The sequence below is a fragment of the Corythoichthys intestinalis genome, chromosome 1, assembly GCF_030265065.1.
Source record: "Corythoichthys intestinalis isolate RoL2023-P3 chromosome 1, ASM3026506v1, whole genome shotgun sequence".
Taxonomy (NCBI): Eukaryota; Metazoa; Chordata; class Actinopteri; order Syngnathiformes; family Syngnathidae; genus Corythoichthys; species Corythoichthys intestinalis.
This window is the reverse complement of record NC_080395.1, coordinates 61,229,015-61,248,434: the sequence shown is the minus strand read 5'-3', so window position 1 is coordinate 61,248,434 and position 19,420 is coordinate 61,229,015. Positions and strand designations below refer to the sequence as shown.

Sequence of the window (19,420 nt, the reverse complement as noted above, 5' to 3'; positions counted from 1 at the left end):
CTCTCTCTCTCTCTCTCTCTCCACATACATACATATATATATATATATATATATATATATATATATATATATATATATATATATATATATATATATATATATATATATATATATATATATACATACATACAGTGGGGCAAATAAGTATTTAGTCAACCACCAATGGCGTACCGCAAGCAACACGTCACTTCCGTTCATTAACATTCATGACATTAGCTACTGTTGCTAAGTAGGGACAAGACATCGTTTGTCCCTAATAGGAAATGAATGGAAATCGTGTACGAAGGAGATGTTTACAGAGCTAAACCTACCAATTCTCTCCGAAAATTATGTGCCTGGTGCCAAATTCACTGGCAAAGATGTGGAAGAACATAAAAATGTTCAGTTAAAGAGATGGCTTGAGTGTCGAAGGCTGAAAAAGACGAAAAAAACGAGCCGACCTAAGCATAGCCTTAGCTTTTTAATTGACGCGACTGACAATGACATTCTCCTGTTTCAACAAGCTATCCTTTACCATCAGCCCTGTCTTTCTTATATATCCTCTGGTTGTCCTACGTCTCTGACCTTTCTGGGGGGTAATTTAGTTAGCTTTGTGTAGCGATCGCAAATGCTACTCAGTGACAGCCAACAAACACTTTTAATTTTTTCACTGACAACAAAACTTAATTCTATAATTTATTTACACTTCCCCCTTACTAAAGTTGTTAAATATATGTATATAAATATAACAGAAAAGGTAACAGTGGCAGTCAGATACCGTAATTCTTTTCAGGTCATTCATTGTCAGACAGAAGCAGTACGGCACAAAGTTACGCTAAAAAAATTAGTTAAAATTATAAAATGGCTTACCTCTTTGTCCTCTGAAAGACCATGCCAACCCAACAAAATGTCTACTGCATATGAAATGTGAATGGATTCACCGAGTTGGTGTTAAAGTCTGCGCAAGTTGATTCGGTCTTCACATTTTTTCCTCCCGAGTTTTTGGTTTCCGAAAACGTATGAAGAAAACATCCTTCATGTGTCGTAATGTCTAGAGTCGTTTCTACAAGTTGCAAAAAAGCAATGTGTGATCGGCATGTTCGTTTTTGAAAGATTACCGGCGAAAAGTAGCACAAATTACGTTGTTTTTATGCGAGGGCGGGTCTACAATGTCCCACTTCAGCTTTACTTCCGCTTTACGATGCGACGTCACGGTCTAAAAATAGCATGCGTGTGGTACGCCATTGTGCAAGTTCTCCTACTTGAAAAGATTAGAGAGGCCTGTAATTGTCAACATGTGTAAAGCTCAACCATGAGAGACAGAATGTGGAAAAAAAAAAAACAGAAAATCACATTGTTTGATTTTTAAAGAATTTATTTCCAAATTAGAATGGAAAATAAGTATTTGGTCACCTACAAACAAGCAACATTTCTGGCTGTCAAAGACTAACTTCTTCTAACGAGGTCTAACGGGGTCTAACTAGGCTCCACTCGTTACCTGTATTAATGGCACCCGTTTTAACTTATTATCAGTATAAAAGACACCTGTAAGCAACCTCAGTCAGTCACACTCCAAACTCCACTTTGGCCAAGACCAAAGAGCTGTTGAAGGACACCAGAGACAAAATTGTAGACCTTCACCAGGCTGGAAAAACTGAATCTGCAATAGGTAAAACGCTTGGTGTAAAGAAATCAACTGTGGGAGCAATTATTAGAAAATGGAAGACATACAAGACCACTGATAATCTCCCTCGATCTGGGGCTCCATGCAAGATCTCACACCATGGCGTCAAAATGATAACAAGAACGGTGAGCAAAAATCCCAGAACCACACGTGGGGACCTAGTGAATGACCTACAGAGAGCTGGGACCAAAGTAACAAAGGCTACTATCAGTAACACAATGCGCCGCAAGGAACTCAAATCCTGCACTGCCAGACGTGTCACCCTGCTGAAGCCAGTACACATCCAGGCCTTTCTGCGGTTCGCTAGAGAGCATTTAGATGATACAGAAGAGGACTAGGAGAATATGTTATGGTCAGATGAAACCAAAATTGAACTTTTTGGTAGAAACACAGTTTCTGATGTTTGAAGGAGAAAGAATACTGAATTGCATCCGAAGAACACCATACCCACTGTGAAGCATGGGGGTGGAAACATCATACTTTGGGGCTGTTTTTCTGCAAAGGGACCAGGACGACTGATCTGTTTAAAGGAAAGAATGAATATGCGACGAGACGTCCTACACAATGCCCAGTGCGCCTCCGCACACATGCATGCGCACATCGGTTAAAAGTGGCTTGTACTCACTATTTTTGTTTTTATTGGGTCTTTTATTAGCTTTGAATTGTCTCAAACATACTTCTTCCATGTATTTCCCTCTCATACTTTTAACCATTGTGTTTTCTTGTGGTAGCTTTAAAGCAGAGTGTTTATCTGTTGACAACATGAGTCACGTAAACCGCCCTTATTTGATATACATCAGCTACCTTTAAGTATTTTCTTCAGGCATTTTTTCGTACGTTCTGCCTGTATGCATCTAAACAAAACAAGTTGAAAGCGCACGGTAGTACTTTGGGTGTCAAATTCGCTTCTTGCGGGAAGCTTCGACGGTTGATGGAGGACATTTTTTGCAGAACAGTGATTCGGGGTGTACCCTGCCTCCTGCCCGTTGTTAGTTGGGATAGGCTCCGGCCCCCACACGACCCTCGTGAGGATAAGTGGCTCATAAGATGAATGAGAGAGAGAGAATGAAGAGAGAGAAGAATGAATGAGTTCTTATTGGGCTGAATTTAATCAGCAAATTCTTTAGCCACCAGCCACGGTAGGAAAGTGCATGGCTTTCTGCACAGTATGTTAGATACTGTATCTATTATAAGGTCACTCATGCATATCTTTCCAGTCTGTTGCATTGATCTGTTTATTGAAAGCCTGTCAACTGGACTTCGACGGTAGAGTAACCTTGTGTGTGTGTCCCAGTTGCCACTTTTCACAGCCCTCTTTTGAAAAATACAATATTTTACTTATTTTATTCCAGCAGTCTTTTGTGGTTGTGTTTATTCTCTGTCAAATGTGAAATGATTCAGTATAAATCAGTACTTCTCAAATGGTGGGGCGCGCCCCCCCAGGGGGGCGCAGAGCGATGCCAGGGGGGGCGCGAGTGACCTCGGGGAACATGCTTTTTTTTTTTTTTTTGCCGTACTAGAATAAAGTGTACTTGCACATCCACTCCGTGGGTGGCAGTGGCGCTCTCATTTTCAAAGTGCGTGCAGTATTTTTGAAGTAAGCAAGAGCACACGGAAGAGACTCATGCAGAGCTGGACTCACGCAGCGACCCACTGTCTTCTTCGGTTCTCGCGTGTCCGGCCGAGAAGTGCCGTTTTCGGCTTGGGATCGTCACGACCACCGCCCTCACCTACGGTTCTCCCTCGGCCGCCGAGAATGCGCTTTTTTCGGGCCGTTTGCCTTTGACTTTTAATATAGTGGAAAATGAGGAAAGACCACTGTTTACTGAGTCTAAAAATGATTATAGCGGAGAAGCCAAATCAGTTAAGACGCCACTTAAAGACGTTAGACCTCAATCTCATTGATAAGCCGCTTGACTATTTTTCAGCGAAAATGTGCCGAATACTGCCAATTTTCACAATCGTCCCGCTTTGTCAGTGTTATATCAGTAAACCAGTGAGCACTGTGGTGAATCAGCGAAAATAAAAACTTTCCTTCTGTCCAAAGACCCCCCCCCTTCTATTCAGTTTTGTTTTTTTTTCGGTCAAATTTTTTGGCATGTTGTCCTGAAGAGTAAATGTTTCTAATCAATTTGAATTTGTTATTATTTACTGATTTTATTACATTTTATTTTTCAGTATCAAATGGTCAAAAATGTACCTTGAGTGTATTTTTACAGTTTGGATGTGACTTTTTTTTTTTTTTTTTTTTTTTAACTTCAGGCAAATTGATGCGCGTTAAGTCTTTTCTGTTACAAGCAACACAATGTTAAAGAAGTTATACTTTATTATAAGTTGATCTATGTTACTTTTTTTCTTTAATAGAAAAAAAAGGACACAATGTTAGGCTGAGGCGTACTTATAATAGTAATATAGACGAATGATACTATTTACAGTGGCGGCAGAGAGTTGGGGGGGGCGCGAAACATTTACGTCTTCCTTGGGGGGGCGTAACAGAAAATAATTGAGAAGCACTGGTATAAATGAATGATAGTGATCATTTGACATCAAATGATGTAAATACATGAATTAGGCATTCATTTACCCATTTCATACAGTATTTTTGGGGATTTGCTTTATAGCATCAGGGGAAGGGTTGTTGTTGCGACAACAACAACTAGAAATGGCTGAAGTGTACACAGCTGTACACCACAACTAAGCATCTGCAAATTTAATTTAGTATTTGTGTAAAACATTCTATTCGGACAATAAAACATAGACCAACACAAAGAGCAAGAGGGAGCATAACCGTCTCAGAGAAACCACATTATGTGTTGCTTAAAAAGTAATATCTATATTTACTCTGTATTCAGAGCCTTTGGGGATAATACAGGGCTGAGTTTGACCTGAATGAACTTAAGAGTGTGTGCGTGTGTGGGGGTGTGCATGCATGTGTGGGCGCTAGCATCAGTCACCATTGATGTGCTCTCCCTCCTTGCCCCACTCAGCACTTGCTAATGTTCACTCAACTCTCTAGTGCTGCCATCTCAGCCCATAATGTATGTAAGGAGATGTTGTGTATTGCATTTTAAATCTTGCTATCTTTAAAAACAAGAAATGTAACTACCAAACTGTGACTTGTGGAAAAAGAAGACGACTGAGTTGATATTGCATATGGATATGCAAAAAGACAAAACAACAAAGTACATTGTAAGTGTGATACATAACATGACAACGTGAAAAGATTTATAAGGCAACTACTGTTTCAGTGGGAGAACCGCCCTGGTTGTATATCAGTAGCACAACAGCACCCATAGTTAACATATGCTTATCTATGCATCGTCACTAGGACTATATAAACAGTGGTATGAAAAAGTATATGAACCTTTTGGAGTTTCTCACATTTCTGCATAATCTCACCATCAAATGTGATCTGATCTTTGTCAAAATCACACAGATGTAAAAACAGTGTCTGCGTTAACTAAAACCAAACATGTTTTCATATTTTAATGAGATAGCATGCAAACAATGGCAGAATGGGGGAAGATAAGTAAGTGAGGCCTCTGCCTAAGGAGACTTAAATACCAATTAAAACCAATGTTTACCAAACAATTTACTAAGTCAGGTGTGTGCCCAATCACTGATGAGTGGTTTAAAGCTGTCCTGCCCACTATAAAACACACACCTGGTAAGAATTGTCTTGATGAGAAGCATTGTCTGATGTGCATCATGGCTCAGTCAAAAGAGCTGTCTGAAGATCTGCGATCAAGGATTGTTGATTTGTATAAAGCTGGGAAAGGATAAAAAACAATCTCTAAAAGTCTGGATGTTCATCAATCGACAGTCAGAGAAGTTGTCTACAAATGGCACTGTTGCTTCTTTCCCACAGAGTGGCCGTCCACCAAAGATGACGCCAAGAGTTCAGCGCAGAATACTCAGAGAGGTAAAAAAGAGTCCTAGAGTGTCTGCTGAAGACTTCCACAAATCACTGGCACAGTCCAATATCTCTGTCCACACATCTACTATATGTAAAACTATGGTCAAGCACAGTGTTCATGGGAGGACGCCACGGAGGAAGCCACTGCTGTCTGAAAAAATATATATATATATTGCTCGTTTAGTGTTTGCAAAAAGGCACTTGGACACTCCACAGAAGTTTTGACAAAATATTTTGTGGACTGATGAAACCAAAGTTGAATTGTTTGGGAGTAACACACATCATCATGTGTGGAGATAAAATGAAACAGCTCGCCAACATCAACACCTCATCCCCACCGTGAAGCATGGTGGAGGGAGCATCATGATTTGGGGCTGTTTTGCTGCCTCAGGGCCTGGACAGCTTGCAATCATTAACTGAAGAATGAATTCAAAATTTTATCAGGATGTTTTGCAGGAAAACCTGACGCCGTCTGTCAGATAGTTGAAGCTAAAAAGAGGAAGGATTCTGCAACGATGATCCAAAGTACAGACGTAAATCAACTTCAGAATGGTTTAAGAAGAATAAAATACACATTCTGGAGTGGCCAAGTCAAAGTCCAGACTTGAACCCCATTGAGATGCTGTGGCATGACCTTTAAGAAGAATAAAATACACATTCTGGAGTGGCCAAGTCAAAGTCCAGACTTGAACCCCATTGAGATGCTGTGGCATGACCTAAAGACAGCGATTCATGCCAGACATCCAAGGAATCTGACTGAACTACAGCACTTTTGTCGGGAAGAATGGGCCAAGATTAGTCCTGATCGATGTACCAGATGTATCTGCAGCTACAGGAAGCATCTGGTTGAAGTTTTTGCTGCCGGTGGGGTTGTGGGCACAAAATATTAAATGTGATGGTTGACTTCCATATTTTTCCCATTTCTGTCATTGTTTGCATAGTATCCACATTAAAATATGAAAACCTATAAATGTTTGGATGGTTTTAGTTGAAGCAAACACTGTTTTTTCATCTGTGTGAATTTGACAATGATCAGATCACATTTGATGGTGATTTTATGCAGAAATGTGAGAAACTTCAAAAGGTTCAGATACTTTTTCATACCACTGCAGACAGTAAAATGTTGTGCATTTCACGCAAAATCTGCACTATAAGCTACAAATACTTCGCAAACATATGAAAGAAAATTTAATGTCTTATCTTGTCAGGGATGGCATGGCATAGTGGTAGAATAGTCGTTTCCCAACCCACAGATTGTAGCTTCACTTCTCCACCCTGTTGACCTTGAGCAAGATACTGAACCTAAGGTTGCTCCTGGTGCTGCATCAGTTGGTGAATGAAGATCTAGTATCAAAGTGCTTTGAATGAAGATCTAGTATCAAAGTGCTTTCAGTGCATTAAAGGTGGAAAGGTGCTAATCAAGTGTAACTCCATATCATCAATTCATTTATTTCAAAGCTGATGTGCAGCTGCTTGATTGCCTTTTTTTAATGGATAGGTTGATAAATTTAGATACTGTATAAGGTACTGTAGGTTGTGATATAGTTCTGTTTGGAAAGGAAAAGGCATGATGTAAGTTTTGTAATAACAAATATTCCAACTTTTATTTCTTAAACCTGTCCAATTCCCAATAAAAATATTTCACTCAAAATAGAAGTGTAAAAGACCATTGTACTTTTGCTTTTCACAACTAGTTCCAGTCATTCAAAGGAAAGACTATCACTGTCATACTGTGAATGCTTTCAGCATGTGGTTGAATGATATTGTATATGCAGAGACATCACAATTGGAGACTTCCCTTCTCATATGGAAATGCACTTGAGTCCTTTCATAGACTTGAATTGTACAGTTTTACAGACCCACCAACTGAGAAGTTTGGACCTTTTCTGACAGGAAATGAGCTCATGAGATCTGAATGTCTTCCAATGCATAAAGCCTTTTCTATGCCTCACTCAAAACTATTTATCTCTTCTTCCTCTTTTGTTTCACACCTTTTCTCTACCCATTCACACAACTTTTTAGTTAATCTCCCTTGCATGTCCATTATGTGCTGATTCATCTTGGCAATGAAAATGAAAAAGGCCTAAAAGCTTAACTCTGGTTTTAGTATCGCTTAATCTGTGACACAAGTGAGTTTTACAAATTCCAAAAATAGGATATTTTGCTTTGCTAGGTGACTGACTTACGTTTCAGATTTGTGCATGCCAATGTGTGAATGACTGTTGTCACTTACTTTAGACAAATGAAACTCATTTATTGAGCTACATAAGGTGCAGCAAGCAAAGAATGTTTATAGTTTCAATCAGAATGTTCTTATTGACTCGTATATATACAAAAATATAAAATATAGTATGAGCTTCTCAAGATGCAACGTATAAAAAGAACTTGGATTGTTGTGAGTTAGAATTATTTTAAATGCCTTGCAGTAACTACCAGAGGCTTTACCATAAACATATAGCTGAACTCTTTCAAACCACATCTGACTGAATGATGTCAGAACGTCAAAGGCCTTGTTCATAATTGGGGTGTTTGCTGATATATAATTGCAAACACACTCAACACAGCTGGAAAGCCACTTTGAATTTGACAGCACTCACGCCACTGGGATAGCTTTGGCTATATACAAATGTGTTTATGCTTATGGTAGAGGACTTCGTGCTCTTCTAGAAAGAAAACCTCCCTGAATATGAGCACGACTGAATGTCCACTATTTAGTCCTTGTTCAAGGGTACCGCTTCAAATTTGGGTTTCGGGCTGTCAGGATCACAGTCAGTAGGTAAGTGTATTTAGAAATATTATCATTGTCCTCAAAAATGTAAATCAATCTAATCCTTAATTGCTCTGAGCAAAGACGAGGAATGTGAAATATTTTTGACATTAGTGTTTGTTAAAGGGTTAATTTAAAAAAAGCAATTTCCACAAAACCTGAGAAAAGGTGATACGAAGGATGAAAAAGGGTGAATTACATATAAGTATAAATCTGCATTAAGCTGTAGATACAGGGGTATATTTCAATTTTACTTTTTAACACAACCCTGGCAGTCAGTCAATGCACTGCATTGTCCACACTATTAGGAGCACCTAAAAGCCTTCAATTCCCTCAAAAGCAGACAGTGTGGCTTATGTGCCATTGCAACTTATATATAGATCTATATTGGTTTAGCGTACCTTTATCTGGTGTATACATAACACAAACCCAACTATAACTACTACTAATACGCCTTATAATGCTGTGTGACCCCTATATACTGTAAGAAAACAGGTTTTAAAATAGGCCATTCATTGAAGGTGCGCCTCGTACTCCGATGTGCCTTATAGTGCTTAAAATGATAATTTCTAGACAGCTTTTTTCTTGTATGTTAAATGGAAAAACTGTGAAAGACAGTCCACTCACTGCTGTCTGTCACCCCCCATCTTATTTTAAAATCCTTGTGTTTTTCTTCTTTTTCTTTTTCTAACTACCCACCTCTCCAGTCATAATGCACTGATTTCTGTGTAGTGTCTCACACAAAACAGATTGACTATTTTAGGATTTGACGTACATGAATCACAGCTCTCAATTGGGGGGGACTTTGTGCAACCTTTCGTGCCAGTAGCTGACCATTAGTCTTTGTGGCACTTCTGCTGTGAAATGGATAGAAATTTGTTGGAACACAAGGCACAATTCAGCTCTTTTGTGCCTTCAATACTGAAATTCCCAAGATAGACTCCAGTCAGACAGTCTTCTGGAAACACTTTTGAAAAAAGAAGTCTAGTTGAAGCCATTGTGTCCTTCCCTTAAAAGCATAACCTATTAAAGCGACAGGAGAACAACTGAGTATAACAATCAGCAGAGAAGATAGGCCTTTCTTGATAGAAACTAATGGGTTCCTACTGAAAGAATTTGAGAACACCATATGGGGTTTCTTCTTCCTACTTCAATCTTACGTAAGAAAGCAGATGCAAGCTGCAGGGTTTTATTTAGAAGCCTTGAGGATGTCCACACACATTTGTACGGATTTGGGTCATAAAAAAGATTTATTTTTTTTTTTTTACCAGATCACAGGATCTTCAATGGACTACACCAGTAGAAACGGAAGTCATTTGCCCACCTACAGCTTATCAGTCTGCCAAAAAACAGTTTGCCCTCTTATACACAAAAACACACACCTAAAAGTGCAAGCACACAAACGCGCATGCATTACACACACTGCAATATTCCATACTGAGCACTGACTGACTCGTGTAACTCACCACTTTTTGTAAGTAGCAGGAAATAGTTTCTCCTACAGCATTCCTGCTTCAAGAAAAAAAAAATTAATTTCATCGGATAGTAAATTACTAATTTATGTCCCATTTCAGGGCTCAGTGTAGTACACTAGTGCCATGATTGTGCATTTAAGACAGTGGTACAGTAGTACTTCTACATACAAATTTAATCCATTCCAGGACCTGGTTTGTATTCAAAATGGTCGCAGTAGCAAGCAGTGTGCAAACACCCTAGTAATTGCGGCCAACCACTAGATGGCGATCTACACAATTTTTACCATACCTGTCCGTGGCCCGGTGGTTGGGGACCACTCCCATTGGGAATGACCCCCACACACCCACACACAGACAATTTTTCATTTTTATATAAGTATAGATGTGGGAACTAAGTACAGTGGTGCCTCTACATACGAATTACATATTAATTACATACTAATTTGTCCAGGGCCTGGTTTGTAAGTCGAAATGGTCGTACAGTATGTCAAGTGGGATTTTGCCATAAGAATACATTATAATTCGATTAATTTGTTTTACAGCCCAAAACCCCATGCTGAATCCCTAATAGATACTGCTGGTACAATTACAAATAGCAATTACAAGCAAAACAAATTAATTATAAATACAAATCCGAATAATTAAAAATAATAATAAAAGTAACAATAATCTAAAAAATTGGGTTCTAATGTGGCAGTTGTGTTTTGAATGCTGTTTCTGAACGCATCGTGTGGCTGATGACAGAGTGAGAGAAGTGTGGAAGAGTTTTTACTTTCTCTTTTCATTTCGTTGCTGGCATCGGCTACGGCAGACAGTAGCTGTGTTGTGTTGCAAGTTCTGAAATAAATTATTAAAAACCTGACGAAGCTATTGACTATCTGGCAAACGGGGGTGGGAGGAGGACCGTCGAAATCGTAGACATATTCCGCACCGGGCCAGTTCACTGACGCCCACACCGTGCTCATATTTTTCTATCATTTCCATCTTAATTTCAATGATAAGTGTTATCTTTGCCTTTTTTTCCACCACCTGCACCAACCTTCTTGGGACCCATTTTGATTTCTCTCACAGGAAAATCCGCTGTGCGTCTTGTGGGAAAACATGGAATTGCAATTCTGTTATAAATCTTCATATTTCGAGCATGTCGTCATATGTCGAGACAAATGACGAGTCAAATTTTATTTCGAATGTCGAAAGGATCGTATGTCAATGCGATTGTAGGCATATGAGGAGTTTAAGGGGGGGCCCTAGTGGCCGGAAAGTAACATTGGATGTAATTGACTTTCCTGTATATGATTTTAAAATTAAGAGTTTTCCGGTAAAATATTGTTTATTAAAGTTGTAAAGCAATAAAACAAACAAAATCAATGAATTAAATGAACACAAAAAAAGTTTTTATAATGGGTCAAAATTATTTTTCGAACAGATCATGTGCTTAGCACCTTGGACGGTCATTTGCTTCGCTTAGCCAAAACCACGTGAGGACCAAAGAGGCAAGATGGATATACGTAATTTTTTCAAACCTAAGCTTTCAAAAGCGACAACAACTACTGAGCAAGAACCAAGGATTGAAATTGTGGACCATGAAATGCCGGAGAGCACCGCCAAAATGGTGAGTGGAATTTCAATTTGCCCCACTAAAGACACTAATTGTACAACAGAGCCACCACCGGTGTCTTGCCAATGTAGTTATCCCTGTCAAAAATTGTATCCACTGGCCGTGGGAGCGTGCGAACACACACACATTAGTTATGAGTTATGTCGACTTAAACAATTAATTGAAGCCAGAAAAGAGCACAATTATATATTTTGGACATCGACGTTTGTTAAACTGGAGAGACCCCATACAGGACTTGAATTACATTAATAAGTTATAGGTCATCCTACAAGTAAAACATTGCGTTTTTTTACGTTCAGTATGTATGTTACATTATATGACAGAAAACAAGTTTTTTTGATGGATGGGTCATGTTTTAATACCTTGTAGATAACTACATCACCACAACACATAAATCATGCAAATCAGTGCAGCGCAGTGGCTCTGCCTTTCCTGAATGCACTGCAGTGGCTCCGCTCAGGGGATACAGTTTTTGACGGGGGTAACTACATTGGCACGACACCGGCGGGCGTACCATATTCAATGGATGATCTTTGATCTTGGCGAAAAGTATAGCTGTCCAAAGCAGCCTGATTTAGAGTTCCCCTCAAGAATGAAGGGAAACAAAAAAACGCTCATTTTCAACGTATTATTATAAATATTCTTGTAAGTTAATTTTAATGCTGACACTGTGTTCGGGGTCATCAAAATGTTGTGCCCCCAACCGCCCCCCCACCCCCCGCCCCAAAATTCAAACTCCGCCTATGATCGTATGTCGAGGTACCACTGTTCTAGTTTGCCAAAATCAATACAAAAAGGAATAAAATAGAGATAAAAGGCACTATCACAATCCATTTCAATTTTAAAATGGAAGATATTTTTATGTTTTGCATGATTAAAAAGTCAAATCCTGAATTTGCATCCATAAACTGGCTCAAGCTCCATGCCCAAAGAAAGTGGACCATAGTGTCAGTCTTAAAATGTTAAAGAGCTTAAGTTCATGTCTGTCTCACAGACGCCTCAACAAAGTAGGGCCTTGTTGAAGTCAAAGGCCAAGGCATTATACAGACAATGACCTATTTTCATGGCATCCGCCATTTTGCTTCAGAAAGAGAGAAGAAAAACAGTCCATATACTTCCTGTTTTTTTGGCTGGTAAATCATTTTGTCTGGCATGTTTTCATGTAAACAACAAATTCCAAAAACTCAAACAAGATGTTCAAATCTGACAACAGAATTATTTTTTTAATGGCAGCATATGTGTGTATATTCTTCCACTTCAGAAAAAACAAGTCCCTGCTGTAGTTCTTTGTTTTTGTTTGCAGTGAAGTTGATGAACCCTGTTTAATTTTTTATTTATTTATTTTATTTAACCTTTATGCTAGTTTAGCCAAGAGGGACAAAAAGAGACAAAACCAAAAACAACCCTATTTCATTTAGTTTAAACATAAATTAATCATTTTGTTTTCACGATGAATTTGGGATTTGGAGTTTGTTGTTCAGGTTTGTGGTCAGGATTATTGTGGTAGGTTAAACTGATGGTCCATCTCGTTACATAATACAGTGATATGTGTTAAAGCTGTTCCAAGAACTGCTTTTAGGATGACTGCTGGATGTTGAATCGTAACATATCAACTTTTTGTAAAGTAAATAAATCCGCAGATGAGTCTTTGGCTCTTCTGACAAGTGCAAAAAGCACTAAACTATATGGTTACTTGTTCCCCTCATTTTTTTTGACAATATCTCTAATAGGCACGACAGTGAAAGAGTGGTTAGCACGTTTGCCTCACAGTGCTGAGATCAAAGGTTCAATCCTAGGCTCCCGCCTGCCTGTGTAGAGTTTGTATGTTCTCCATGTGCCTGCGTGGGTTTTCTCCAGGTACTTCAGTTTCCTCCCACGTCCCGAAAACATACTTCGTACGCTGATTGATCACTACATATGCTCCCGAGGCGTGACTGTGTGCATAAATTGTTTTTTTTCTCCTTGTGCTCTGTGACTTGGTGGCAACCGATTCAGAGTGAACCCCGCCTCCTGCACATACTAGTAGTTAGCTGGGATATAGGCTCCGGCACCACCGCGGCCCTTGGGTAAGCGGTTCGGAAAATGAATGAATACCCCTGATATAAAAAGATTATTTCAAATACATACATCACAATACAATCCCTCTCATTCACAAATTACGATAATCTAAATCGGGATTATTTTCTCAATTTTTTTTTTTTTTATAACTGTAGGCGTGATCAGAAATCAACACCTAGCTGTCCATTGTAGTGGCCCCTCTGACTGAAAAGGTTTAGCTTATTTAGCAAATTTCTGATGTAACCCAATCGATGAACATATATTCAATGGTGTCAAATATTCTTTCTACTCTTTGGCCGGTTGCTTCTTCAGTCTTGTTGTAAAAACTTAATTTCCTCTGTTATTGTGTAGACATGCTTGCCATGATATAAACATTGTCATAAAAGCAGTGTGTGCCATCCTGTGTGGGTTGTTCCAAGTGCTAGTGCTACTTTATCTATGGGGAAATAAATCATAAATCTGGTGTTAATGATAACAGAGCAATAGAAAGGCTCCCTGCAATATTGTCATTATGTGCTGAGGGATGGACGGCAATTCAGCTCTGTCAGCTTGGTAGCACTTGTCCTGCATCCCTCCCCAAGGTGACTTCTCTGTTGGCAGGCAGAGCCTTGAAAACGGCTCATTTCCATCTCTGGCCCACTCCTCCCACACATACTTCATCAACATTTAGACAACACTAATGCCCCCATGCTTCTGTTTTTCCCCTTCTAAATATTGGACGACTGAACGACTGTTTTGCAAAATGGAAAACCAAAATTGTCGACAGATAGTCAAATTTCGGCATAGACTTTTTAACAAAAGGACTACATGGCCTTTTCCTATTTCAGTTGTTATAGTAGAGAACTTTCACAGTGGCACTCACACCTCCCACACAATAACTCACACAGCGAGAGAATTTGTAGTTTGAGAGTGTTGAGATTACATGTCTGAGTGCTTATCTGTAGAAGATGAAGCTATTTCATATGCAACTGAACATTTTGTAAATACAGGACACAGGAACTAGCAAATGAGTCCATTGTCCTGTCTACACTAGGTCATCTATTTTAGTCCAGTTTAATTCTCCTCTTGGGTGTAGGTGTACTCATTTCCTCTCTATTTCTTCCTGACACTCTTTCTCTCTCACAATGTCTTTCTCTCACTAGGTTAATTGATTAAGAGGATTCAACGTGGCGCTGCAGTCTTAAGCACACACCAAAATCTTTCACTCCACGTAAACACACTTGTTGATCGGCATTGCAGCAGAGCAGGCAGCCCAAACAATCACGTTGGCCTCAAGCTAAAGGGGACCAAGAAGCCCGACTGAAGTTGCCTAATATACTGTAAATGACAAACAATGGCACATCTTTGGACAAGTTGGAAAATGTGTCAGAAATGCCTATCATGTGGTCAGTGTTAAGACATTGCTGGCTGATGGCTAATATTAGTCTACTGTATGGAAATGGCAGATATGCTCTTTTGCTTGGTGCCCTTAGGTGCTGTAAAAGCACCTCTTCCCTCAACGTCAGCTTAACCCCAAACTTGCGTGATTTGCTTTGCATTATGGGTATCAAACCTAAAGCCTGCGGGCCATTTTTACTGGACAAGAACATTCAAGCAATTCCTAAATCGAACAAAAATCTCTGCTGAAATGTTTTGAAAAGCTTGACGTAACAGTGAACCAACATATCCTTATACTACATGACAAAAAAACAATTATATTGTTTACATTTTTAGAAATGTAGTATGACACTTGAAGGATTCCGTACAAACTCAAGTGACCTCCTATAGGAAAAAGATTCCCGGCTCTGGTTTAATCAAGAATCCAATCATCAGTTAAAGTAGTTAGTCTCTGTGATCCACTAATTACTGGTGCATCCAGTAATTTCACCTACAGCTAATTTGGATTAGGAATAAAGGATACTAGCATGCAAAACTGTTTAATGTTGCTCCTATTACACTCAGTTTAAACAATCCATAACTTGCAGTTTAAAAAGGTTATCTTTTGAGACTTCAAGAAGAAATACTTCATGTTAGTAAAAACTTGTAAGAGTAATTGCAGATGAAAAACTGCCATCCCACAATTTTCACCACGTAAACATAATCATCCTGACCACTTATCCTCATGCACTTCATTGAAATCAATCACAGCATCATTTCATCAACTTTCCAAGCCCTCTCCGACCGATAAATCACAATCCAACCAAATATGCCGCATGGCAAAGATTACCTTTGTGACAGTCATGCAGAATCAGTGGGTGAGCTGCAGGCCAGTGTCCCGTTGAAACAGAGATCAATGCTGCGGGAGTGGCAGAGTGATGATGAGGAGAGGAGGGCAACTCAGGGAGAGCGAGAGTGAGCGAGAGACAGAGAGAAAGAGAGCAAGAGAGAGAAATGGAAAAGAGGAGGGGACAGACAGGTTAGTGTGTCTAGCCCACTAAGTACAGAGACGCTGATTGCTGCTGCAGTGAAGTCACGGCTGGCGCTCTGAGTGCACTTGGTTGCTAACAGAGGGAAAAGCTTCCCCGCACTCTGCAGGACACACCCCTTCCTCTTGCCTCACCACATGCACGCAAGGAAAACACACACACGCAAACTGGGATGATGCACACAGTCAGGCTGCAGTGCTTTATTACTCTGTATCTCTAAAGTAATTATTCTTTTATTCTAATAGGTGAATACAGATGAATAATGAGTAGCCAGGCAGAGCTATGCAAGAGGAGTGACTCTGCAAAACCACAATGATTGGGTGGGAGGAGGGACATGATGTGGACACCCTGTCGCACTTTGCAGCACACTGCTGTGTGTGTCGCATAGAATGAATGCATTTTTTTTTTACATAAGCACCTCTGTTATCTGTACATAGTAAATAACAATTGTTCTCCATGTAACACCAGCTCAAGTTGGTGACCTGGTCTCTGAGCTACCTTTGCACTTACTTTAAAGAACAAAAAAGAACTGGATGTTTTGTGCCCCCTCTCTCTCAACATGCGCTACATTCCCGCTCACCCACGCACTGTACGAGGAAGTTGTAGAGAAAATGGATTGATAGATATGCAAGGCTACTTTATACAATAAGTGCAAAAAAGGTTTGGTAGAAGTTTGGTGTCACTTCCATCCAAAGATCTCACATTCATGTTACAGGTGTTTAATTTACAGACTGACAGATATTCAAAATACGCTAAAAAGAGTTGGTTTCGAAATTAACCAACTATCGGGTCAATTAAATCAATTATAATTTGGTCAAATGGATGGCCAAAATTCGGTTATTCATTTGCAGTGTTGGGCACGTTACTTTAAAAAAGTAATTAGTTACATTACTCACTACTTCTTCCATAAAGTAACTGAGTTAGTAACTGAATTACTCTATAGTAAAAGTAACTAGTTATCAGGGAAAGTAACTATTTCCGTTACTTTAAAAAGAACTTGTTGTATGTCAAAGAATTTGAAATTTTCTGAGCAGTATTCGAGTCAGTGGAATAGAGAAGAACAGACAGGTAGTTAACTTGTTAGGTGCTTCAGCAGATTTGAATTGCTTACCACAGATGTCGACAAAAGCTTTGCCCAGGGACATAAATTACACATTACATGCAGGTTCTTTTCTTTAATTTCGACAAACTTGAAATAGTGTCTATATCTCCACCTCTTAAACGACAATTTTTCTTCTGAATGCTCTGCCATCCCGACCCTGTGCATCTGTTTTGCGTTTGTGTGTTTGCCGCACGCGCTGTTCCGGTTTGCTTGTGAAATCACCGGCTCTGATTGGCTTACCACGACACATGACTCTTAACCCTCAGCCAATCACAATCACTTCCATCGCATCTCTCGAGGGGCTGCATTTAGGTAGGCTCGTTTCCTGACAATTCACGTCACCTTCAAAGCGTCTGCCGTCCTCAAGATGGAAGCAGAATTATTGCTGGCTTACAGTGGGAGATGGGAACGAGGCTAGCATCAGGTGTAGCAAACACAGAAACGTTACCAAACTTTGGAAAGCATTGTCTAATTGAATGAGCAGGGACAAACAGCTTGGAGTCAGAAGTACGTGCGCTATTCTCGAACCTGAACGCACTCCAAGTCTTGGATGACAAATCAACAGAACAGAGAGTCGACTCGACACAGCTAGTAGTTTCTTCAATTTATTCAGAGTAAGTAACGCACCGCTTTTGACCGTCAGTAACGGTAACGGCGTTGTAACGGCGGAAAAAGTAATTAGTTAGATTACCCCGTTACTGAAAAAAATAAAGCTGTTACGTAACGGCGTTATTTATAACGGCGTTACTCCCAACACTGTTCATTTGACCCAACTTGGAGTGAATGAGTAACCCAACTATTTGGATTTAGTGATGTCAAGTCATGTTTATTTATATATCCCTTCTTCACAACAATCTCTCAAAGGGCTTCATAGGCACACACCTCCTGGACAGCTCCCAGGGTTTCAGGCACATCTCACAGGGAGGAGGCACTGAGGACGACCCAGGTCAAACTGTGAAGACAATAGTATGTCTCCCGACTTAACTGGGAACGTCAAGGACTCCTTGTCCAACAGACCCCAGACTGTGAGACTTGGCCCCCACCATTCTTCCACCCGCACACTGAGCACCGGCTCACCACAAGGCTGCGTGCTGAGCCCCCTCCTGTACTGCCTCCACACCTACGACTGCAGTCCAATCCACAAGAGGAACACCATCTTAAAGTTTGCTGATGACACCAAAGTGGTTGGATTAATCTCACAGGAAGATGAGGCACCCTACAGAGAGGAAGTCCACAAACTCTCAGCCTGGTGTTCAGACACCTGCACTGCCCTGAACACCACCAAAACCAAAGATGTCATCATCAGTGTTGGGAGTAACACCGTTATAAATAACGCCGTTACATAACGGCGTTATTTTTTCAGTAACGGGGTAATCTAACTAATTACTTTTTCCGCCGTTACAACGCCATTACCGTTACTGACGGTCAAAAGCGGTGCGTTACTTACTCTGAATAAATTGAAGAAACAACCAGCCGTGTCGAGTCGAGACTCTGCTCTGTTGATTTTCCGTCCAAGACTTGGGGTGCGTTCAGGTTCGAGAATAGCGCACGTACTTCTGACTCCAAGCTGTTTGTCCCTGCTCATTCAATTAGACAATGCTTTCCAAAGTTTGGTAACGTTTCTGTGTTTGCTACACCTGATGCTAGCCTCGTTCCCATCTCCCACTGTCAGCCAGCAATAATTCTGCTTCCATCTTGAGGACAGCAGACGCTTTGAAGATGACGTGAATTGTCGGGAAACGGGCCTACCTGAATGCAGCCCCTCGAGAGATGCGATGGAAGTGATTGCGATTGGCTGAGGGTTAGAGTCATGGGTCTTGGTAAGCCAATCAGAGCCGGTGATTTCACAAGCAACCCGGAACAGCGCGTGCGGCAAACACACACACGCAAAACAGATGCACAGGGTCGGGATGGCAGAGCATTCAGAAGAAAAATTGGCCTTCAAGAGGTGGAGATACAGACACTATTTCAAGCTTGTCGAAATTATGGAAAGAACCTGCATGTAATGTGTAATTTATGTCCTGGGGCAAAGCTTTTGTCGACATTTGTGGTAAGCAATTCAAATCTGCTGAAGCACCTAACAAGTTAACTACCTGTCTGTTCTTCTCTATTCCACTGACTCGAATACTGCTCAGAAAATTTCAAATTCTTTGACATACAACAAGTTCTTTTTAAAGTAACGGAAATAGTTACTTTCCCTGGTAACTAGTTACTTTTACAATAGAGTAATTCAGTTACTAACTCAGTTACTTTTTGGAAGAAGTAGTGAGTAATGTAACTAATTACTTTTTTAAAGTAACATGCCCAACATTGGTCATCATGGACTTAGGAGGAACGGTACCGACCCGCCGCCCCTGTACATTAATGGTGAGTGTGTGGAGAGGGTCCACACCTTCAGGTTCCTGGGAGTCCAGAT

The 19,420-nt window shown here is 40.1% G+C and overlaps 1 protein-coding gene across 1 annotated transcript in view; it reads right to left on the bottom strand.

The window, feature by feature from the left end:
• Window positions 1-15,979, bottom strand: part of coro2ba (coronin, actin binding protein, 2Ba) — a 45,652-nt gene extending 29,673 nt beyond the window's left edge. Inside the window, exon 1 of the mRNA XM_057835326.1 lies at window positions 15,704-15,979. Coding sequence (XP_057691309.1) covers window positions 15,704-15,718 — 15 coding nt within the window. The 5' untranslated portion in view covers window positions 15,719-15,979. The remainder of the gene's footprint in view (window positions 1-15,703) is intronic.
• Window positions 15,980-19,420: the final 3,441 nt, after the last annotated feature.